Source organism: Gopherus flavomarginatus, chromosome 12 (assembly GCF_025201925.1).
Source record: "Gopherus flavomarginatus isolate rGopFla2 chromosome 12, rGopFla2.mat.asm, whole genome shotgun sequence".
In the NCBI taxonomy this organism is placed as follows: domain Eukaryota; kingdom Metazoa; phylum Chordata; order Testudines; family Testudinidae; genus Gopherus; species Gopherus flavomarginatus.
Window position 1 is genome coordinate 9073837 of NC_066628.1, and position 23165 is coordinate 9097001.

Consider the following 23165-nt stretch of genomic DNA (forward strand, 5'->3'; position numbering starts at 1 on the left):
GACCAGCTGCAATTCCCTGTCATCCTTTGTCTCTGTTGACTGGGTTGATTATTAAGGAGGATTGCTCTGGAGACGGACAAACAGCTGATGGATAACTTGAATCACAAGAAAAGGTTCAGCAACAAAATGAGCAAATATGATTTTTCTCTCCTGCAAAATGGAAAAAAGGTGGTGTGTGTTGATTGCTCTTTTTCCTGTGCAGTTATTAAACATGCAATCAATTATATTTGAAACAGCAGAATCTAAAATAAGACTATGTAAAAAAATTTGCTTTATTATTATTATTTTTTAAGTGCTTTGAAACAAATGGCTCCCACAACTTCAGTAGATTTGCCCCAGGGCTGTCTTTGGTCCAACACTCATTAAGGATTTAAGAAAAACAAAAACACCCCTTGGATTTATATTGAGGTGCATTGCAGTGTCCTTTATACTGTTTCATTTTTATAAATATTTATAGAGTAGATTTGTGTTCGTTGAAGTTCTTAAAGGGAGACTGAAGTTAATTTTATTTGAAACTGACTAACTTTTTCTTCAGTTTTTGAGGGAACAGCCATTAAATGGCACAACCTAAACTTTTTTTTCTTTAATGAGGGTTTATTGAGCTCCCCTTCTGACGTAAGTTTTATAAATGTAATTTCAGGATGAGAGAATCTGACTAAACCAACTAACTATAACAGAGGAACCATGAAATTGACAAGACACAAACTTGTCAACGGCAACAAGTGAACATACTGAAAAAAAAAGAAAAGTAAGATTGAATAATGCCGGCATATTTAACATATTTTATCCTCTATAACAAAATATTTTTGTTATGATTTACTGAAGTTGCTTCTGATTCACCAAAACTACCTGGGAACTAAATGGAAAGTGGCCTATTTGGTTAAATATTGAAACTGTTTTTAGTTTAGCAGAAGTTAAATAGCATTAGAAAACCGGTAGCTGCCAATCCCTATACTAGCATGTTACTTTTTCAAAGCAATGGCCAGGGCTTGTATCCCAGCAGGGAATGGTTTTTTTTCCCCCGTACAGCAGTGATTTTCCCAATGATCAGCCACACAAAACCCCTATTTTAAAACCGAAAGGATTAATTTGAATAGACTTTCCATTTATTCTTTAACATACTCCACTTTGAATTGTCATAAAGCTGATACCGTAAATAATTCAATTCTTAATCTTCCGTCTGTACAAGTCCTGTGTATTCACTTTCAAACCCCTCAGCCCTTTTAAAAACAGCTGTATACAGAGTTGATCCTTAGACTCCTGGGGCAGGGTTGCTTGACACGGAGGGTATCTGGATGCTGGATTTTTCAGGCTTATCCTGTGTGCGTTTTTCTTTCCCCGTGAGTTTGCATGTGCTCTGCCTGGATCCTGAGGAGGCTCGGGTGTGTGTTTCAATTCTGATCCGCCAAACGTGTCTATACGGTTATGTCTGGCTTGGAACTTTGAACCATCCAGGTGTATTTTTTTGTAATCTTCCTGTGTTATTCAGGTCTTCTCAATTCAGGGGCTGGCTGCACCAAGAGAAGTACAAGCAGCCTGAGTCTGAAAGCACCAGCATCCTCTGTATAAAATAGCGAGCCAGATTTTTTTTTTTTTAGAAGCGCAGATGTTTTTCACAAAAGGCTTTGTCCTCCCAGTTCTGCTGAAACCAGGTACTTGTGGGACTGAATTGCCTGGATTCTGAGAGATTCTAGCATTTTGCACAGCTGTTGTGTTTCAGATCCGCTGCAGGTACCTTCTCCGGACTCCGAAGAAGCCAGGTGTGTTCACGATGACTGCGCTCAGGATTGATAGACACCAGGCGCTTGTACCATTCATCCTGCTGGATGAATTACTTTGACTGGATTCTGCCAGTTGTATCACACCTGTGCCCTGATTCCTGACTGTATCCCGGCTGTTTCACGCTGATCACCCTTCAATTTTGCCACCAACGGGTGTTTTAAAACTTTCTGCCCCCTGCATTCTTCCAGGTCTAAGTGGTGCCCACATCTGGCTGGAGGCTGGTCTTTGTTTAGCAGCCATCCTGCATGCACGGGTGTGAATGAAGGGGAATGTTACACAAGGGGGAGTAAAGCAGCCTGTGTGGGAGGCGCCTTTTAAACAAGGGCCTGTGTGTTATCTTATCTAGCAGCAGGGAAACATCAGCCCTTAGCTAGAACAGGCCTGCAACTCTCACACCAATGGCTGTAGCCGTTGTAAAGAAAAACGCAGCCAGCTGGTTTCTGTAGTGTAGTGGTTATCACGTTCGCCTCACACGCGAAAGGTCCCCGGTTCGAAACCGGGCAGAAACAGCAGTCGCTTTTTCTTCGCCACCCTCCCAGAGAACGGGTTCTGTTTTGCAGCCCTTCTTCCGGCACCATGATTGCTAGGAATTGCCGTATTTCTCCACCTTCGTCTTTCCAAAGGGCTAGTTCACGGCAGATCTATAAGCAGCGTGTGCCTGAAGCGCAGCAGACTAATACTACTGAAAGGATGTTACACAACTTGATCTAATATTTAGGTGTATTGGATTTTGTCCGGAATTGCTCAGTTGACTTTCAATGGGATTTGTGTCACAGGAATGGCGATGATTGTTGTTCTGGGCGGACATGAGCGCTGTGCTGTGGGTACCAATATCAGAGAAATAAACCGACCTTGGGGATCGCCAGCGTTTTCCTTGCCCTTAGATTATGCGTTAAACTGGAAGGGGGATAAAAGGCTTGGAGACAAATGGAAGGAAAAGGCTTCCTGGTTATGGACAAGTTCATTCAGAGAGGGAGAAAATAGTCTTATAGTTCTCACGCTGCAGCCCGGTTTGTGACCTCACTGCCTGGGTGGTTTGCGGGTGTATGGGGAGGGGGTTTAACCTCCGCTTCTTTTGCTGGATTCCCTTTATTATGGTCAAATTCTGCAGTCAACCTGTTTTCCACTGTATCTTGCCAGGTATGTTCACAGTGGCTGCTTGAGTCTTTCTGGACACCGATTTCCCCCACCACCGCAATGATCACTCCCCCTGCACTGGGATCCACGTGTTTGCACCATTATTTCCCCTGCTATGGGTCCATGTGAGTTCAACAATTCTTTTTCCTGCAGCAAGACCCATGTGTTCTCTCCTCATCCGTTAGAGTTTTTTGTCTACAGACTGTGTAGATCCCGCCCCCAGGATCACGCCTCCTGCACTGGAATCAATGTGTTTTCACCATTATTTTCCCTGCACCGGGATCATACATACGGTGGCATTCAGGAGTAGCCATTCCTGTTTAAGCATGTGTGGACATGCTTATTTCGGATTAAAGCCCATTTTGTGTCGTTTAACACTGTTGCATACAGGAACAAGGCAATTCTGGACTAAGTTATTCAGGCTATCCCTGAATCACTCCATGGGTTTGCATTGTGTTAGCCTCATGCGTCTTCACCCTGTTCTTGACTAAATCCTTCCCTATACAGCCAGGCGTTTGGGCAGTGAATTCTCAGGCGTTCAGAGGCACATGCGTGTTCACTTTTCAGAATTTTTTTCCCAGGTGTTTCCCCAGTTATTGTGTCTGAAATATGTCCTGCATCCCAGCGGGAAGGCAACTTTCATGCCTTCTTCAGCAAACTGCAAATATGGAAGGAACTAGATTAAGAGTCTAGGGTTAATCCTGGAGAGGATCTTGTGTCCAGGAATGTTTTCCAGGCCGTCAGCTGAGAGAAGAGGCAAACACAACAGGCAGAGAAAAGACACACCTCTTTCTGAGTAATCTCTGCTAAGTTCCAAACTTCGCGTCGGTCGCCCGGCTAGCTCAGTCGGTAGAGCATGAGACTCTTAATCTCAGGGTCGTGGGTTCGAGCCCCACGTTGGGCGCATGTCCTTTTTTTCGCGCCACCCTTTTTCTAAGGAATTATTTCTAGATGAGCCCAGGCACATCAAACTGTGCATTTAAAATTGGAACCGTGTTTTGATCTGTAGAAAATAACACCCCGTAGACTTTGATCAGCGGAGAAAAAACGTGTCACTGCAATGGGGAAAATCTGAGAAATGAGCAGCTGCTTTTAAGTCACTTCCGTCACCCTCCCATTCCCTCTGATCACTATCCTGCCCCCTCTTGCTGAGATCACTGTCCCTTATCTGTTCTAGTCCTGTAAAGACAAGTGAAATTGAAAACTATTCAGCTACTAGTAGGACAGAAATCTGCTCTCACTGAGGGCTTCATCTTGCACTACTGAAGCTCACTAAGAGGTTTTCCAGTGTCTTCAAAGGGAAAAGGAGCAGATTAGGGAGCTGAGAGACATTCTATTTTGACAGGAGTGTGGCCACATCTGACTAAATTGTGGCTTCTCTGACTGGGTGCAGTTAGATCAGATTATTTGGCTGCTGATCCTGGGGTTTAATAGATGCACAGCAGATAAAACGATGTCATAAAGGAAAATAAAATCTAAATATAATACATAACAGGAATCAATAAAGTAAACCAAGGATGACACATGAATGGGTAGAAATATTTTTGAACAAAGGGTTATTTAATTACAAAATGGACTTCTGTGAAACATGGATAAAAATGCAAAAATGTTGCTTTTTTTTCAATTTTTATTCGTTTTCCATTTATTTTTTCAACCTTTATTATCACAAACATTCATGAAAGGCTTTTGTTCTCATGTCACGAAAACTGGCTTTTTTCAGTAAACATTGTTTTTTTAAAAAATCGTTCAGTTTCAAAGCTGGTTAGAGAGTGACACCTTTGATTTCCCCCCCTCACACACCATCATTTATTTTTAAAACATTGCCAACCAACTTAATAAACCAAATGAAATAAAGTGGAAAAAATAAATAAAGTGGAAATATTTTTTTCCTTAAAAAAGGATACCAAATACTGTAACATAAAATATAATGACTAAAGGCCTGATCCAGAATACACACCACCCCATGGAGCAATGGGGAACTTGCCCCTCAAGCCTGCAAATACTTACACACATGGTAAGTATTTGCTACCTTCATGGTAGCAAAGTTAAACACCTACATAAGTGGCTGCAGGATTGGATGCTAATTTAATAATATTGGCTGAGATCCTGCAAAGAGTTAAGCATATGCTCAATTTGCACACTGAGAGCTTCACTGACGGCAATGGGATTATTCAAAGTGTATAAAGTTAATCACACTTGTGGGTCTGTGCAGCACCAGGGCCATTGTCTATCCAGCACTGATTTCTTCAGAAAAACCCAACTTCACTGTTGCCTCAATAGTATTTCTTTCCACTCCCCTTCTTTCTTTGGTAGCTGGCCACGGGTGCATTTTTGAAGCCCTGTCCTGTGACTGTAGTGCAGAACTGCACCAGTTAACAGTTGTGATCAGAAGTATTAACGTGAACGATAACTAACTGTATCCCTCTGTGTACGGCTTCAGCGACCTGCCGGGTTGAATTTATTCACTCAAGATTGACACAACAAAATTCCTCACAATACACCAACCCCCTAAATCTAAGTAATTCCCATGGTCAACTTCTCACTTGTGCCATATACACATCTGATTACTCTTGGGGGACTTCTGTGCCAAAAATTTAAAAATTCTGCACACAAAATCTTAACATTCTGCATATTTTATTTGTCAAAAGAACACAATATAATCATGCCAGTTTCAATTATTTTGGCAATTTATTTAAAAGTACCTATCAACAAGTATGTCAACAATACAGACAATAAAAAAGATTCCCCATCAGCAGTACAGAGTTAAAGGAACCCCTATGGCAAACCAGTCCACTCAGTCTCCCTCTCCACTCAGAGCCCAGGGATCCAGTGGGAAAAACAGCCTGATGCTGGGTCTTGGGGTTATACGTAGTTTCCTGCATGCCACGTCCTTCCTTCAGGGCATGCCAGGAACCCTCCACCTCAGTCTCCCTCTCCCCAGCAGTGTCTGCTACTTGTGAGCTGGAGAGCTGGGCTCTGCCAGGTCCAGTGGCTCCTAGAGGTGGCCAGAAACCCTGCAGCACCAGTTCTGCTGGGGAAAAGGAAATTCTGTGCGTAACATTAATTCTGTGCAAATTCTGCATTGCACAGTGGCATAGAATTCCTCTGGTTGCAGGCTTTGTGGGGGGGGGGGTCTCTATGGAACCATCAGGTGTGTCTTCTACGTCCCATGCTATTGAAGAGTCAGCCTCCAAGAGGTCACCGCGAAACTCGTCAGGAGTAGATGGGGACCCATCCAGAGAGCCTTCTGGGGAATCTTCAAAATCAGACTCTGTCTGAGAGTCACCACCACCCTGCAGGAGCCTAGGGCTGGATTCTGCCTCCCCCATCTCAGATACAACAGCTTGAGAGTCTCCACTAGGGGTCATCTCTTTTTGTTTCTTTCTCCTCATCACCTCTTTAGCCTTTTTTAAAATGTGTACAATGATCCTGGCCCATAACTTTCTGGCGGCCTTCCGTTTATAGCCCAAACATTAACCCCCCCATTTGCTTACCCCTCAGCTGATGTGTATCCTCAAGGATGTCCCTTTTACCCATGCCTCTTTCCACGGCTAGTTGCATCTTCTCAGATCCACCCTCTGGAAAACGGAAGTATTTTTCAATGGCACCCACAAAAGCTTTTGCATTTTTGATGTTATTTCCTGTTGTCCTTTCCTTTAGAACCCCTGAGGATACAGCGGCCATCAGCTTTCTGAATGAAGCATCATGTTTTTGCCAAATCTTTTTAGAATAGTGAAGAGCTGTTCCGAGCTTATGGAGGTGGAAGAATAGTTTGTAATAATTTTCGGATACTTCAGAAGGAGCTACCCCTGCATCGCAGGAGCTTTCAGTCCTTGGATTTTTATTCACAACCCCTGAAGTATGTGCTCCAGGTTTGTGAATGTGTGTTTTCACTCACAGTTTTCTCAGGGCTTGGTGTGGTGTCGACCACGCCAGAACTGGAGTTGTGCTTTCATTGTTGCTTTTTACCAGAGTCTTGTGTTTTGTCCTTCAGCCTGACGTATTGGAGCTTTGGACTGGCCCAATGCTTCGTCTGCACCCTTCTGCTGTTTTATGTTGGCATTGTAGGTAAAGGTCTCAGAACACATTCCTGGTACTTTGGTGGTTCTGCTGGAGGTGTCCCTGTAGCTCTGACTACAGCATCATCAGGAGAGCTGCCCAGGCCTGACTAGGAAAACAGAGATGTTCCAATTTAGCAGCAAAGAAGTATTTTACAAAATTCACCAAAACCACAAAACTGAACTCTACACAGTGGTCCCCAAACTTTTCAGTCTGGAGCCCCCCATAACCTCCATCTGCGCACAACACCCCAATCTCCACTGTCCCAGGCTGGGGTACTAAAGCCGAAGCCCCAGCAAGTCTAAGCCAGCCCTGGTGACCCCATTAAAATGGGGTCAGGACCTACTTTGGGGTTCTGACCCACAGTTTGAGGACCGCTGGTCTAGAGAGTTTAATGGCACTGTCTGTGACACAGTGGTAAGACTCTTACAGTGATCCATGAGTTTACGTTTGTTACCGGCTTGGTAAGCTCTAATTATAGAGCACACCACCAGCTTGGCGTGTCTGCCTTGTTTTTGACAGTCTGCCCTGACGTTGTCACTCAGTCGGAAGATGGCATCACCAGCTCAATTACATGAATTTGAAAACATTTGGACTCGATTTCTGGATACATTTGGGTAAAAAAACCAGTGAGACTACTGAAAGAATGCCTGGCTTTCATTCTGCATAGCCTCCCTAGTCCCCTTCTTCCCTGGTTTTCCTGTTTACGGTGTCTTGTATTTTACGCTCGTAGCACCCACCGTACTGTGTTATGTCTACGTCAGGGATTGACAACTTTTGGCCCATGGCCTGTCAGGAAAAGCCACTGGTGGGCCAGGCCAGTTTTTCTACCTGCAGTGTCCGCAGGTTCTGCTGACCATGGCTCCCACTGGCTGCAGACGTGGTTTGGCGTCTCAGGCCAATGGGGGCTGTGGGAAGGGCAAGTTGCCAATCCCAGGTCTATGTGGTACCGTTTGATTTTGTATTGGCTGATCTTGCAGCTCTGAGCTGTAAAACTGTATAATTCTGTTGGAGAACCTGTGCAGCGTGTTGGATTCAGAATCATACACAAGCTGTAACTCATGTACCTTTATGTGCTTTTTTATTGGTTTTGTTTTATACATGAAAACAAACAAAAAATGAATCTCACATCCAGACACACACAATGGTTCTCTTATTCCCGAAACAGAGTTTCCAGGCAGGAAGTGATTCCAGACTAGCAATTCCAGTCAATTTCTCTGTATAGATGTGTCCTTAGCAACTAAGGTCCAGATTTTAAAGATACTTAAGGACCTAGAAATCAACTGGTGTTAGGCACTTGGACACTTTGAAAAAGCCCATTAGACTCCTAGCTGCATCGTTAGGCATCTAAATACCTTCTGCAACCCAGCCCTAGTAGACTGCTACTTACCAACAGTAGCAAGGGGCTGTATTTTCAGTGCTGAAGGTCCTTTGTCCAATCCTCCTCAGTGACTATGGTGCTTGTATGCATGTGGCCATAGGCAGGGGCTGCATAGGCACTGGAAAACTTTAGGTTTTTTTTTCATAGGTGTAGTCTGACTTCTATATTTGGAGAAGTGGGGGCTTGTGTCAGCTTCATGCGGCAGAGCCTGGGGAGGGAGCGCCACCTCCACCCCTGGCTCACCTCAGCAGGCCACCCAGCCTGTCAAGGTTTGGGGGTGGGGGCACAACCAAAAACTGTAACTCAAAGGGCGGGGTCTCAGCTCAAAAAGTTTGAAAACTGCTCAGCAGGAGCACGGAATGCACAGGGGGAGAGGGGCATGGTCCTCGCACTTTTAAAAGTGGGCGGGTCCCACTTTTTATGGGGCCATAAGGGCGAGCGATTGGGGAGAGGGGATGGAAAGAAGCGTGCAGGTTGCAAGGCCTCTGGGGAAGGAGCGGCATGGGAGGGCAGGGACATGGTTTGGGCGCTGGTGGCGCCCCCACTTTTAGGCAGCTGGAGAGACAATGGAAGACCCAACAACCTTTTAATGGCTGACAACCAAGGCAAGCAGAGTCACTGATGAACCAAAAAAACAAATTCCTTTTCTGGTGTCGAATTCTGATATGATGGAGTGGTCTAAAATCCTACATAGATGATTTTATGAACATGGAATACTTTGCTTCCCATAGATTGAGAAATGAGGGATTCTCAGGCCAGGAGACCATGGCAATGGGTCAGTATAAGAACCCAAAGGAATAGAATATCTTACACACTACAGAGGAAACTTGGAGACAAACCAGAATTTCATTTGTCAGGTCCCTTACACCAAACAATACAGAAAGTTCAACAACAACAACAAAGTCCTTTCTTTGTTGACTACTGGGAACTTTTGAATAACTTCATACTCCTATTAGGTGCCCAAACAGAAAAAGTTGGGTGCTGAGCAATTTTGAAAATCCATCCATTTGGGAATAATTATTGGTAACCTGAGCAGGGTCTGAATGGGCTCTCCCTTGACATCTAGTGCAGAGCCAGAGAAGAGGATTTCAGGAGCTGACCTTGTTTGCATGGGCACACCCACCCTGCCTAAGTGCTTGGCATGATGGGACTGCTTTGCCTGAATGATCACTTTTGGCATGGAGTTGGATCACAAGTCACTTTGTCACTGGAGGCAGGGGCACTAAAGGGTTGTTATCCTTGTTGTGTGAATCAAGAGCAGCAGAACTGTGCTTGGCATACCCTGATTGAGGGCCTCACCCTCAACTAAACAGCACTCACTAAACAGCAGAGGACATGGGTACCAAACCAAACCCCACTAGCATTGTCTAGTTCTATTTCTTCTCTCAGTTCTTCACTATGTAGTAATAAGTTGATTAAGGTTCAACTGGGAGCCTTGTTGCACACCAGCAGAAATGAAATCACTGATAACTAGGGCCCTACTAAATTCATGGTCCATTTTAGTCGATTGCATGACCATAGGATTTTAAAAATAGTAAATTTTATCATCTGACCTATTTAAATATGAAATTTCATGGTGGTGTAATTGTAGGGGTCCTGACCCAAAAAAGGAATTGTGGGATGGTTATAACATTATTGTAGAGGGGGTTGTGGTGCTGCTATCCTTACTTTTGTGCTGCTGCTGGCAGGGCACTGCCTTCAGAGCGGGCAGCTGGAGAGTGGTGGCTGCTGGCTGGGAATCCAGCTCTGAAGGTAGAGCTGTCGCCAGCAACAGCACAGAAGTAAGGATGACATGGTATAGTATTGCCACCCTTACTTCTGCACTGGTGCTGGCAGGGTGCTGCCTTCAGAGCTGGGTGCCTGGCCAACAGCCACTGCTCTCTGGCTGCCCAGCTCTGAAGGCAGCACAGAAGTAAGGGTGGCAATACTGTGACCCCTTTAAAATAACCTTGTGACCCACCTGCAACTCCCTTTTGGATCAGGACCTCCTAGTTTGAGAAACACTGGCTTCCCCCATGAAATCTGTATAGTATAGGGTAAGCAAGCAAAAGATCAGCTTTCAAAGCAGGGTTGTTCCCCTCCACTACCCCTGCCAGTTGGCAGGTGCAGGGCCGGCTTTAGGAAGTGCGGGGCCCAATTTGAACAGTTTCGATGGGGCCCCAGCAAGGATGACTTAAAAAAAAAACCACACATGTAAAAAAACACCTGGGGCTTGTACTCACCGGGCGGTGTTCTGAGTCTTTGGCGGCACTTCGGTGGCGGGTCCTTCACTCGCTCCAGGTCTTCGGCAGCACTGAAGGACCCACCACCGAAGTGCCGCCAAAGACGCAGAGCGAGCAAAGGACCAGCCGCCAAAGTGCTGCTGAAGACCCAAAGCGCCGCCAGGTGAGTAAAGATTAAAAAGGCACCTCTAGCCAGGGAAGGGATTCTCACTGGGCTCGGGGCCCTCTTAGGCTTGGGGCTCAATTCGGGGGAATTGGTGCAATAGGCCTAAAGCCAGCTCTGGGCAGGTGAGCTCCTGAAGATGACCTCTGAACTTTGGCTCTTCACTAAGGACAACTATGACTGTGATGTGTCGAAGGAGATGGGAGAGGCACATTAAAGGAACTTTTGGCTAATGCACTTAAGAACCTGAAGCAAAAGGACACTGCCCAACATGCTCTGGGGCGGGTGTTTTCCCCATGGTTTTATGTTTATGAATCCTGATTGCGGCGTTTTCCCTAATTAATGCCGGGTCACTTCTCTCCTTTTATGAAAAGTTTCTTTTCTACCCTCAGACTCTGTGCCTGCGAGAAGGGAAGTGTTGCTTCTTGGAGGTGCCCAGGGGTGGCGTGCAATTGTCCCAGGTTATTGGATGGGGGCTCAAGCCAGTTCTGTGTTGAATTGATGGAAAGGAACCCCTAAGTATAGAATCCAGTCGTGGTTGCTCCTGACTCCACCTGGCAGAAGGGTTACAGTAAGAAATATTCTTAGAAATTGAGACTGGCTCTCATGCAATTGTACCCCTCGCTCACAAAGAGTGGCTCTCTGTCCACCTCTATTGGCTAGAGAGGATATAGATGTTTTGAGTCCACTATAGCCTTGGAGGAAATGGAGATTGTCTGCTCACACTTTTTATTACGGTGACATTTATTACAGGTTAATAAAGGATTAACAGAGCATTTCAAGAAATGGTCACTCAATCTTTGGCTGGGTGTTCAAAAGCCTGACACTCAACTACATTTCTCCGTTTATTTTTCATAATGTGGTAATGTTGGAACATCGCATCTGATCAATTCCAACATATATGGGAATGTTCTAGATGTCAATGGTCACAAGCCTATTCACTTTGGGGGAACAAAATCAGGAAACAAGATGGGGAAAAATAGGGAACACTGGGAGCCCCTTCCATCTGATTCATCTAGCCACAGCTTCAAGCACCTCTGTAAACATCTGTAGCTCAAACAGGTTGATTGCACCCCTTCATACCTTCCAGCATAACAACATCCGTGCTCCTCCTCCCAATGGACTTTGACATGTTGCTACCGAATGGCTCATCTTCCAGATAGAACAAAGACTAACCAAGGAAGGGAGGAAAATTACAGGGAATGGCTGAAATAGAGGGGAAAGGAGGGTGGACTGGAGGGATGCAAGAGGTCTCTGGTATGTGCAATAAACCTCAGCCTACAGAAGCAAAGAAGTATGCGACCCCCTCCTCCCCATTTAGACAGGTCGACAGATCAATAGATTGCTTATAACCATCGATACTGACTCCTACGGACATGCTTATAACCTTCAACTGATGCACCTATAGCACATACTAATCACGTCTGTAACATGCTTCTAACAGCTATTAATTGTTAAAACTTTTATAAATATACTGTACTCTCAAATGCAGCCTCCTTTTCTCCTTTAGATCAGGCCATACCAGTTCATGCTTTTAGCGCCAGAAGTCTCAAGGTTGGTTCCAATAGGTTTTCTGAGCAGCAATGGTACATGCGGACACGGAGATTGGAATTTTTAAAGCTCTGTAGGGAATTTGAGCATCTGTGAGGACTGAACCCCGACCTCTATCCAAAAGCATAAGCACCGCCTGCTTGGGCTAAAAGGCCACATCCATTAGCCAAGCCTAGCTAACTTTGAAGTTACTAGACCTGGTTGGAAAATGGGAATTTGTTTACTGGATTTAAAGGCTAGAAGGGACCATCTGATGATCTAGTTTGATCTGCTTTATAAAGGCCATAGAAGTTCACACAGCTACCCCTCTATTGAGTTCTCAGAGGAATTTTCAGGGGCATATGTCCTTTGGGAAGCTTTTCCAGGGGGGAAATTCCAGTTTTCCCATGGGACTATTAGAAAAAGAGAGGGAGAGTAAGGGAATACTATTTTCTCACATTTTCTGTTTCCCAACTTTTTCCAGCTGGAATTCAAGTTGGAAAGTAAAGTCCCACTAGCTTTCCCCCACTTGGGGATTTCCCAGTGGGAAATGCCCAGTTTCTCAGAGGAACGCCATCTTTCTGGTTTTGATGAAACGAGATTTTCCATTTGTGACGCTGTATGGAATACGAGGGACACATTATATGACACTGTTGATACCGCTATTATACATTTGCAAGGAGTCTGACCAGATATGCTGTGTGAGGTATCTGCAAAAATGTTACACTTTGCCAAGGATGATAATCTTCTTTATATGTTTGTATCACCTTTGCATTGTGAGTTATAGATGTGTAGAGTATATCTGTATTTCCAACTTGTTCTGTGTTTCTGGCTGACACCCCCAGACTGATTAGCATCAGCACTGCCTAGCCTGCTCGATGGCCATTCAGGGTCATCAGCAGTACAATGAACCCATTGAAAGAAACCAGGAGCTACACTGTATGAGTCAGCAAGACATGTAGGAGCATGCCTATGGAAGAGAACTCTATGGCTTTTCCATGGCATGTGATGTGAAGCTTGTGTTTGGGACACAGAAAGTTACAAACCACATGGCAAACGAACATAAAAGGAAGCTGCATCACCTCCATTTTGTCTTAATTCCTGCTTCTTACTTCTGGAGTAACTTCTCTACAAACTGAAGCTCTGAACAAAGGACTGAAAGACCCATTCAAGCTGTGGATGTGTTTCAGAGGGACTCTCAAGGCAGCAAACTCACCAATATTGCTAAGAATCTGATATATGGTCTTTGACCTCTCTGTATTTATCTGAGTGCTTTACCATTTAACAACTCTCCTCTTGGTCGTTCTTTTTCCTTATAATAAACCTTTAGTTTTAGACAGTAAGGGATTGGCTGGCAGCATGGTATTTTGGGAAAGATCCAAACTAGTACTGACCTGGTAATGTGGCTGACTCTTTGGGGTCAGAAGAACATTTTCTATAATGAGCAGAGTTTCAATAACTGCTCACTGTACTGGATGTAGGTGCTGATTGGGAGCCAGAGAACTGGAATGCAATGAAGGGGGCTCTGTGAGTTCTTTTTTAGGTTCTCAACAACCAGTGGAGGAGATCAGGAGCAGAGTTTGTGACTGGTTAGGGAGACTAACTTCAGTGTTAACCACCAGTTTTGGGAGAATCTGGTCTCCTTTACAGCCTGCCCTAACGGTGGCATTTTCAGTGAGGGATGCCCCAGGCACCCCGGGTCCCAATATTAACAAAATTATTTTCTGCTCAGAAAATGCCAACCAGTGACTAGCTGTCAACACAATTTCAAGTGTGACAAAGGTCTCTACATTCATGGCACAATAATGTATTCTAAGGGTACTTATCGGGCCCCCCTTCGCCTAGTATCCAAAGATCTCGCAATCTTTAATGCACTGTGTAAGATGGGTGTTCCTATCCCCATTGTACAGATTGGGAACTGAGGCACAAGAGGCCAGATTTTCAAAGGTGTTTCAGTGCCTAAAGATGCAGGAAAAACAACGAGGAGTCCTTGTGGCACCTTAGAGATTAACAAATTTATTTGGGCATAAGCCTTCGTGGGCTAGAACCCACTTCATCAGATCTGATGAAAATGCCAATCAGATCTCATGAAGTGGGTTCCATCCCGCGAAAGCTTATGCCCAAATAAATTTGTTAGTTTCTAAGGTGACACAAGGACTCCTCGTTGTTTTTGCTGATACAGACTAACACGGTTACCACGCTGAAACCTGTAAAGATGCAAGGAGGCATTCAACAAGATGTTCAAAGGCATCACACCTGCATAGGGACTTAACTCCCATTGATTTCAATCTTGAGGCACTTTGAAAAATGTAGTCTTAAGGACGTGTTTCTATTAAAGCTGGAGCTGCAATTTCCAGCGTGGGTAGATGTACATGTGCTCCCTTTGATCCAGCTAGCATGCTAAAAACAGTGGGGTAGCTCAAGGGCACCAGAATGCAGGGGAACCAGGAGGCCCTGGCCCCATCACTTTTTACCGGCCACAAGGGCGAATGATGGGTGGGGGGGAGAGCAGAGAGGACTGAGCAGGGGGCAGGGTCATGGAAGGAAGAGGTGAGGTAGGGGCGGAGTTGCAGGGGAAGGGGTGGTACAAAGGCGAGGCCTTGGAGAGAAAGGGCGGCACAGGGCTGCAGCCATGGATCAGGTGCCAATGCCCCCCTCCCCTTTTAGGAAGCTTCCGCCACTCCGAGTGTAGCTGCCATGAGGCAGGAGGGGCAGGACGGGCTAGCCACCTGAGTGCATAGCTAGGGTCTTGGATGGGATTGTACTCCAGCCGCTAGCCCATCCTTGCAGCAGCATTGCTGTTATTTTGAGCACGCAAGCTTGATCAAAGCGAGGGTGTGTATGTCTACCCAAGCTGAGCATTACAATGGTCCCTAAGTACCTTGCTCAAGGTCACACAGGGAGAATCCAGAATCCAGGTCTCCCCCAGGGCCCCCTTCCTCCCCTCTTTGAGCCATAGGCGCCAACTCTGTGGGTGCTCTAGGGCTGGAGCACCTGCAGAAAACAAAAAGTGGGTTCTGGCACAGCCGCAAAACAGCTGTCTGGAAGGGATGGAGTGGGGGTGTGGGCTGGGGTGGAGCAGGGTCGAGCACATCCTGGCACATTAGAAAGTCGGCACCTATGATTTCAGATACCTGAGGGCAAGGATGGTCGAATGGTGAAGGCTCCGGCTTAGGACATGGGCGAGTCAGTGTCACCTCCCTGCTGGGCCACGGGTTTCCTGTCTGACCTCAAGTTAGCCACTTAGCCTCTCTGCGTCTCAGTCCCCCATCTGTAAAACGGGGGATAATAGCGCTTCCCTACCTCTCCCTGCTGTGAGGATCTATAGATTAGAAATTGGGAAGTGCTTTGAGCTCTACAGGTGAAAAGTGATTTATAGGAAGGCAACAGTATTATTAGTCTCAGTTAATCTGGAGTAAGGAAGATTTAGCCCAGATATGTGGAAAAACTTTCTAACACATAAGGGGAGTTCGGCTCTGGAACAAGCGACCTATGGAAATTGAGGGACTCTCACCACTGGAGGTTTTTAAGACCAGATTGGACAAACACTTGTCAGGGACGGGCTAGATGTATTTGGTCCTGCCTCCACTGGTGGGGTTGGACTGGATGCCCTCTCGAGGCCCAGTCCAGCCTGGCATTTCTAGGACCGCACCAGTGCCAGGTGGCTATGCCGTGTGGGTCCCTTGGTGGGCAAGGAGGTGAGAACTGGTGCTGAAGCTTTTCCCACAGTCGGTGCATTTGTAAGGCTTCTCCGGCAGGTGCGTTCGCTGATGGACCACCAAGTGAGAGCTCTGGCTGAAGCTTCTCCCACACTGGGGGCACAGGTAGGGTCTCTCTCCTGTGTGGGTCCGCCAGTGCTTAATGAGGTCTGAGCGCCGGGAGAAGCTCCTCTGGCAGTCAGAGCACTGGTGGGGCCTGCCCTCCGCGTGGGCCCTCTGATGGGTTGCCAGGGCTGGGCTGGAACCGAAGCCAACCCCACAGTCGGGACAGAGGTAGGATTTCTCCTCTGTGTGGGTCCTCTGGTGGGTGATGAGGTTGGAGCGCTGGCTGAAGCCCCGCCCGCAGTCGGGGCAGTGGTATGGCCGCTCCCCAGTGTGTGTCCTCTGGTGGGCATGAAGATTGGAGCTCTGGGCAAAGCCCTTTCCGCAGTGGGAGCATTTGTAGGGTTTCTCTCCCGTGTGGATCCTCTGGTGTTTGATCAGCACCGAGCTGTCCCGGAAGCTGCGCCCGCAGTCGGGGCATTGGTAGGATTTTTCTCCGGTGTGGGTCCGGCGGTGTACGATCAGCGTCGAGCTGGTGTTGAAATTCCGCTTGCAGACAGTGCAGGTGTAGGGACGCTCACCTGTGTGGGTCCGCTGGTGTTTGATCAGGTTGGAGCTCTGGCTGAAGCTCTTCCCACATTCGGAGCACCTGAAGGGCTTTGCCGCCAGATGGTGCAGAGGGGCCGAGCTTGGATCAGAGCGTGCCTTGTGGCCCTTTAGCTCTGCCCGGCAGGCAGCCGGCACAGGGCTCTGCTCCGTACCAGTGCATGGAAGGGACTCTCCCTCTGAGAGGGCTCTCTGACATGCACTGACGTTGGAGCTGGTGGATTGAGGGCTCTGCTCAGTGCTAATGCATGGAGAGAACTCCTCCTCCAGCGAGGTTTTGAGATTTGTATTTGGGGGTGTTGGGCTCGCCTTCAATCTTTTCCCCAGATCAGCTTCCTCCTCTGGGTCAGCGTCCTCTCGTGCATTGTGATTGGAGCCACTCAACCTTTGCACAGCGTTACCAAGTGGATGAGATTTCTCCTCTCGGTGCGTTCGCCGATGCACAGTGAGCTCGGAGATGGCGTCGAACCTTTTCCCGCAGTCGGGGCATTGATGGGGCTTCCCCGCTGGGTGGGATTCCCCACCGCTGGTCTCTGCTGAGCTCTGGCTGACGCTTCCCCGGCTCTGGGTATCTTTACCAGGATCATCTTCCTGGAGGACTGTCGGCGTGGTTCTCACGCTGCCTTTATAGGGCTTTGCCTCCTCATGGAGTCTCTTATGGGTAATCAGGTGGGAGCTCTGGCTGAAGCTTTTCCCACAGCTGGCACACCGAAAGGGTCTCTCCCCCGTGTGGACCCGGCGGTGCTTATTGAGGTCTGAGCGCCGGGTGAAGCCTCTCTGGCAATCGGGACATTCGTAGGGTTTCTCTCCTGTGTGGGTCCTCTGATGGGTGATCAGGGCGGAGCGGCTGGGGAAGCTTTTCTCACAGTCTGGACATTTATAAGGCCTGTCGCCGGCGTGGCTCCTCCGATGGGTCAGGAGCTGGGCGCTGGTGCCGAAGCCTTCTCCACAATCGGGGCACAGGTGGGATTTCTCCTCCAGGTGGGTCCTCTGGTGGGAGATCAGGTTGGATTGCTGGCTGAAGCTCCGCCCGCACTCAGGGCATTTGTAGGGTCGCTCCCCGGTGTGGACCCGCTGGTGGGCGCTGAGGTTGGAGCTGGTGCTGAAGTGTTTCCCGCAGTCAGTGCAGTGGTAAGGCCGCTCCCCGGTGTGGACCCGCTGGTGGGCATGTAGGTTGGAGCTCTGGCTGAAGCCTTTCCCGCAGTGGGAGCACTTGTAGGGCTTCTCACCCGTGTGGGTCCGCCAGTGCTTGATCAGCACCGAGCCCTCGCTGAAGCTCCGCCCGCAGTCGGGGCAGCGGTAGGATTTCTCCCCGGTGTGGGTCCGGCGGTGCACGATGAGGGCCGAGCTGGTGTTGAAGCTTTTCCCGCAGCTGGTGCATTTGTAGGGTCTCTCGCCCGTGTGCAGCCTCTGGTGCGTCAGGAGGTTGGAGCTTTGAGAGAAGCTCCTGCCGCAAACGCTGCATTTATAGGGTTTCTCGGCGGCGACTGCATTGCTGTCTTGGGGTCCCTTGAGAACTCTCTGATGGCAGGCGGGTTTATCCTCTTGCTTTGCTTGGTGCTGCCTCCCTGACCTGCGCCGACTCTCCACGGCTTTCCCCCCCTCCGAAACAATCCCTTCGGATCTTCCCGAGAATGCCCCGTGTGGTTCCGCATGCTCCAGACCTCCTTGCCAGGGATTCATCTCTTCGTTCTCATGCTTGAGCCCGTCAGCTGCCAGGATAAAAAGAGAGAATCTGAAGGCGAGTCATTCTCTGGGCTGGGCAGAAAGGAAACCTCAGCACTGTGGGTTGGGGAAGCTCATTAAGGTGGAGAAGCAGATACTGAATCTCTAAGAACAGCCGGATCCTGGCACAACCTCAAGCTATTGTACTTCCTACAGGAATTACGGAGCAGAATTAAGCAGCCTGTGCTATTCAGGTAGTCAGACTAGATCTGCATTTCTCCACCCATCGCTCGGGACCCAAAATTGGGTCTCCAGAACATAGGCGCCAACTCTGTGGGTGCTCCGGGGCTGGAGCACCTGCAGAAAACAAAAAGTGGGTTCTGGCACAGCCGCAAAACAGCTGTCTGGAGGCTTGCGGAAGGACGGTGAGCAGCCAGCTGCGGGCAGGCAGGGGACTCGGGAAGGGCTGTAGCGGGGGCAGAAAGAGGCGGAGCAAGGGCGGAGCCTCAGGGGAGGGGGCAGAGCAGGGGCAGGAAGAGGTGGAGCGAGGGTGGAGCCTTGGTGGAAGGGGTGGAGTGGGGGCGGGGCCTCAGGAGGGGGGGCAGAGCAGGGGCAGGAAGAGGCAGAGCTGTGGCAGAAGGGGTAGAGTGGGGTGGGGCCTCAGGAGGGAGGCAGAGCCAGGGCAGGAAGAGGTGGGGTGAGGGCAGAGCCTTGGGAGAAGGGGTAGAGTGGGGTGGGGCCTCAGGAGGGGGGCAGAGCAGGGGCAGGAAGAGGTGGGGTGAGGGCAGAGCCTTGGGAGAAGGGGTAGAGTGGGGTGGGGCCTCAGGAGGGGGGCAGAGCAGGGGCAGGAAGAGGTGGGGTGAGGGCAGAGCCTTGGGAGAAGGGGTAGAGTGGGGTGGGGCCTCAGGAGGGGGGCAGAGCAGGGGCAGGAAGAGGTGGGGTGAGGGCGGAGCTATGGTGGAAGGGGTGGGGCCTCAGGAGGGGGGGCAGAGCAGGGGCAGGAAGAGGCAGAGCTGTGGCGGAAGGGGTAGAGTGGGGTGGGGCCTCAGGAGGGGGGCAGAGCAGGGGCAGGAAGAGGCAGAGCCGTGGCGGAAGGGGTAGAGTGGGGTGGGGCCTCAGGAGGGGGGCAGAGCAGGGGCAGGAAGAGGTGGGGTGAGGGCGGAGCTATGGCGGAAGGGGTAGAGTGGGGTGGGGCCTCAGGAGGGAGGCAGAGCCGGGGCAGGAAGAGGTGGGGTGAGGGCGGAGCCTTGGGAGAAGGGGTAGAGTGGGGTGGGGCCTCAGGAGGGAGGCAGAGCCGGGGCAGGAAGAGGTGGGGTGAGGGCGGAGCCTTGGGGGAGGGGTGAAGTGAGGGCAGGGCCTTAGGGCAAAGTGGGGGTGGAGCACCCCAGGGAAAACTAGAAGTTGGCGCCTCTGCTCCAGAATGTTTCAAAGGGTCGCGGCTCCAGTCCCACGGGGCTGGCTGGGCCTGGCTCGCCTCCCCATTCCAGGCACTTCAGCCTCCCAGCGCCATTCAAGTTTAGCCCAGCTGTCATGGCGACGGGAGCCTGGGTAGGCCAAACCTGACTGAGTGGCCCTGCAACCCCATGAGCCAGGGCACAGCTCCACTCACACAGATTGAGTCTAGTCAGGGGCCAGGGCCAAAACTAAGCAGCGCTGCTTCCCCAGAGATCACAGTGCCCAGAGCGGAGACCCAAGCCCAGCCAGCCCCACAGCCCAGGAGCCGCAGGAGCCGCCACTGTGGGGCAAGCGCCGTGCAGGACCGAACCCCACCAGGGGGCAGGATCTGACTAAACTCACCCCAGGGCCTCCACCTCCAGACTATTTACTGGGTCGTGACAGGCCACAAACATTGACAAATGACTCCTGAGCCCCAAAAGGTTGAGAATCACTGGGCTACAGGATCAGAATGATCCTTCTGACCTTGAAATCTTTTTGGACAGGGTGGCTTATTTCACACACTTTACACGGGTGTAAATGACAATGCAAGGTCACAGTATGAGGTTAAGGAAAGGGGCAAGACCCGCAGGACACATGGTTTCATTCCCCAGCTCTGCTACACACTCCCTGTATGACCCTGGATGATTCACTTAGGCTGGGATGTTTAAAGGCGCCTATGTGAAATAGACATCCAACTTTCACTGAATTCAGGAATAACTTCTTGATTAATTTTAATAACTCCCTTAGGTAACCTTTGAAAAAGCCAGCCTCACTTCCCATCTGTGAAATGGGAATAATCGTCCTTTCCCCTCCCCCGCTTCCTGTCTATTTAGACTGTAAGGTCTTTGGGGCAGGGACTGAGTCTCACTGTGTGTTTGTAGTGTGTCCAGATCTCAGCTGCAGCCTCTAGACCCTATGTAATACAAATACTGCATAGAATCTAAGACTATAAAAAACCATTGTGCTCATCTAGTCTGACCTCCTGACCAGAGAACCCAGGCCACGGAACTTCCCCAGAATAATTCCTGTTTGCATTACAGCATATCTTTTAGAAAAGCATCCAATCTGGATTCAAAAATTGCCAGAGACAAATAATCCACCGTGATCCTTGGCAAATTGCTCCAATGATTAATTAGCCTCGCTATCTCTAAGTAAATCAATAGCAGAAAGGTTCCAGCAAAAGGAAAACTATTAGGGTGACCAACTGTCCTGATTTTATAGGGACAGTCCCAATATTCAGGATTGTGTCTTATATAGGTACCTATTACTCCCCTCCACACGCACCCTGTCCCGATTTTTCCCTTTTGCTATCTGGTCACCTCTAAGAACAATGCCAGCAAACTAGTCCTACCACAGAGATGCCAAATGTAAGGTACATTTAGAGGTTCTTCATCATTATACCCAAAGTACTGGGCTGCTGGCTAGAGCTGGCAGAAAATTTTCGAATGGAACCGTTTTCTCACCGGGAAATATTTTGACAGAATTGAAATGTTCTGCGGGAATATTCCAATTTTATTGAAACTTTCAACCAAAATCAAGCAGGTTTCTAGGGTCCTTATTCCAAGGCAGCCTGCCCTGGAGCAGAGGAGTATATTTAGGAAACACCATTCTCACTGTGGAAACATTTCAATGTTTCTGAAGCAAAATATTGCAGGACTTCAGTTTCACGACAATTTTCATGGTTTTGGCTTTTTGTCCCAATTTTGTCTAAAACGTTTCCCGAACACTCAAAATTTCACAGAACCAAAATTCTGCTCGCTAACCAGCTTTAGTGTGTGGTCCTCAGGATGCTATAAAGTGGCTTAAAATAAAAGAAAGTATTTATTCACACAAAACACAGTCAACTTGTGGAACTCCTTGCCAGAGGATGTTGTGAAGGCCAAAACTATAACAGGGTTCAAAAAAGAACTAGGTAAATTTATGGAGGATAGGTCCATCAATGGCTATTAGCCAGGATGGGCAGGGATGGGGTCCCTAGCCTCTGTCTGCCAGAAGCTGGGAATGGGTGATAGGGGATGGATCACTTGATGATCACCTGTTCTGTTCATTCCCTCTGAAGCACCTGGCATTGCCCACTATTGGAAGGCAAGATACTGAGCTAGATGGACCTTTGGTCTGTCCCAGTATGGCTGTTCTTATTTTCTAAAATGAGTTTCACTCCTATCCCCAAGCGTACTTCTGTCCCTGAGAAGGTGCCAGAGAATCTAAGGAGCCCACTAGGGACTTTGCTCCTGCCCAGAATTTTAAGTAGCAGATGATCAGACACTATGGTGATGGGCAACCATAGAGAACCGATAGCTAAAGATGAAACAGGAGAGGAGCTCTCACAATACCAGTTGAGAAGCGTGAGCTGTGGGGGAAGGTCTACTTTCTAGGCTCTTCTGCTCCCTCCCGTTCCCAGTTCTGGATTTGTATTAGGCATCCTTAGCTGGTGCACATTGGCACTGCTCCACTAATGTCAATGGAGCTACCCGGCCAAGATTTTCCAAAGCAACTGCTGAATTTTGGATGATTAACTTGACGCACCACAAAGAAGCCCTGATTTTTCAGAGGATAAGTTCTCAGCCCTTTTTGAAAATCTGGCCCCGTTAAGACGGACACTGAAAATCATTAAGTCACTTAGCTAAATCTTGGCTCAGCTAAGGAGCTGGGCGACTGTTCCAGTGACGCCAACATCTGATTTTTATCTCCAGTCTCATAATGTTTAGTGTTTTTCTCAAAGCCCCAGAGTCAGATGATTATTAAAGAAACTCAGCTTTCATTTTTTTCTTTTTAAAAAAAGTACATTTCTAGCCTTCGAGGTTAAAGAGAAAAATTTGAAAACTTGGTTCTAGAGTCTCAAAACGCAGAAGGCAAATAATAAACTATAATAAAACAATAATTATTACTAATAATAACAAAATAAACAACAAAATTAATAATAATAATGTGTTTATTTAAAGCCTTATTATTTGAAAGCAGCCTCGTGATTTTGGGGCGCTGACTGGTTCTTGAATGATTTCAGCTGGCAAATACAGGGGTCCTGCAGTCCAGCACCAAACAAGGCATCTTGCTCTCTAAGCAGCTTCTTAGGGGTCAGGCTGCAAAATACTCAGCTGCTGTATTGACCTACATCAAGGTTCCTTGGCTGCCTTTCCTGAGCTGTTTGCTCATTGCACCTACCACCAATCCCCTTCCCAGCACTTACCTGGATTCATACCGAGAGGACCCTGTGCCCAAGCACCCAGGGGTAATTGGGGAGCAGCCCCAACCAACCAGAGATGCTTCTCTGATGCACCGGGGGTAGCAGAACCAGCATACCAGTTGCCTTTTGTGTTTCCATCACAGATGCACTATGGGAAATGTAGTCTCCACTGCAAGGCATACAGACACGCACTCTTTGTTGAGGAGCAAACGCCAAAGGGCAGTCTGTGTTGCAGAGA

General features: G+C 48.3%; 1 protein-coding gene and 2 non-coding genes across 9 annotated transcripts; 2 read left to right on the top strand and 1 right to left on the bottom strand.

Moving 5' to 3' along the window:
* The first annotated feature begins 2218 nt into the window (after nucleotides 1-2218).
* TRNAV-CAC (transfer RNA valine (anticodon CAC)) lies at nucleotides 2219-2291 on the top strand. Its single transcript has one exon. It is a non-coding gene; the product is annotated as a tRNA-Val (tRNA).
* A 1459-nt stretch (nucleotides 2292-3750) lies between these two features.
* On the top strand, nucleotides 3751-3823 carry TRNAK-CUU (transfer RNA lysine (anticodon CUU)). Its single transcript has one exon. It is a non-coding gene; the product is annotated as a tRNA-Lys (tRNA).
* Nucleotides 3824-5588: 1765 nt separating this feature from the next.
* Nucleotides 5589-23124, bottom strand: LOC127033276 (zinc finger protein ZFP2-like). 7 transcript variants are annotated; one of them, XR_007769050.1, is made up of 3 exons: nucleotides 22931-23124; nucleotides 15789-18353; nucleotides 5589-7087 (listed from the first exon to the last, which is right to left on the bottom strand). XR_007769050.1 is itself a non-coding variant. In XM_050921182.1 (3 exons), exons 1-2 carry the CDS (start codon nucleotides 22938-22940, stop codon nucleotides 15940-15942), a joined length of 2424 nt encoding a protein of 807 aa, XP_050777139.1. In that variant the 5' UTR covers nucleotides 22941-23124; the 3' UTR covers nucleotides 11471-15268; nucleotides 15927-15939. The 7 variants fall into 7 exon arrangements, 2 of the variants coding, with proteins under 2 accessions (XP_050777139.1, XP_050777137.1); XR_007769046.1 differs by having other exon boundaries at nucleotides 15156-18353; XR_007769049.1 differs by lacking the exon at nucleotides 5589-7087 and adding an exon at nucleotides 11471-15268.
* Between the last annotated feature and the right edge of the window lie 41 nt (nucleotides 23125-23165).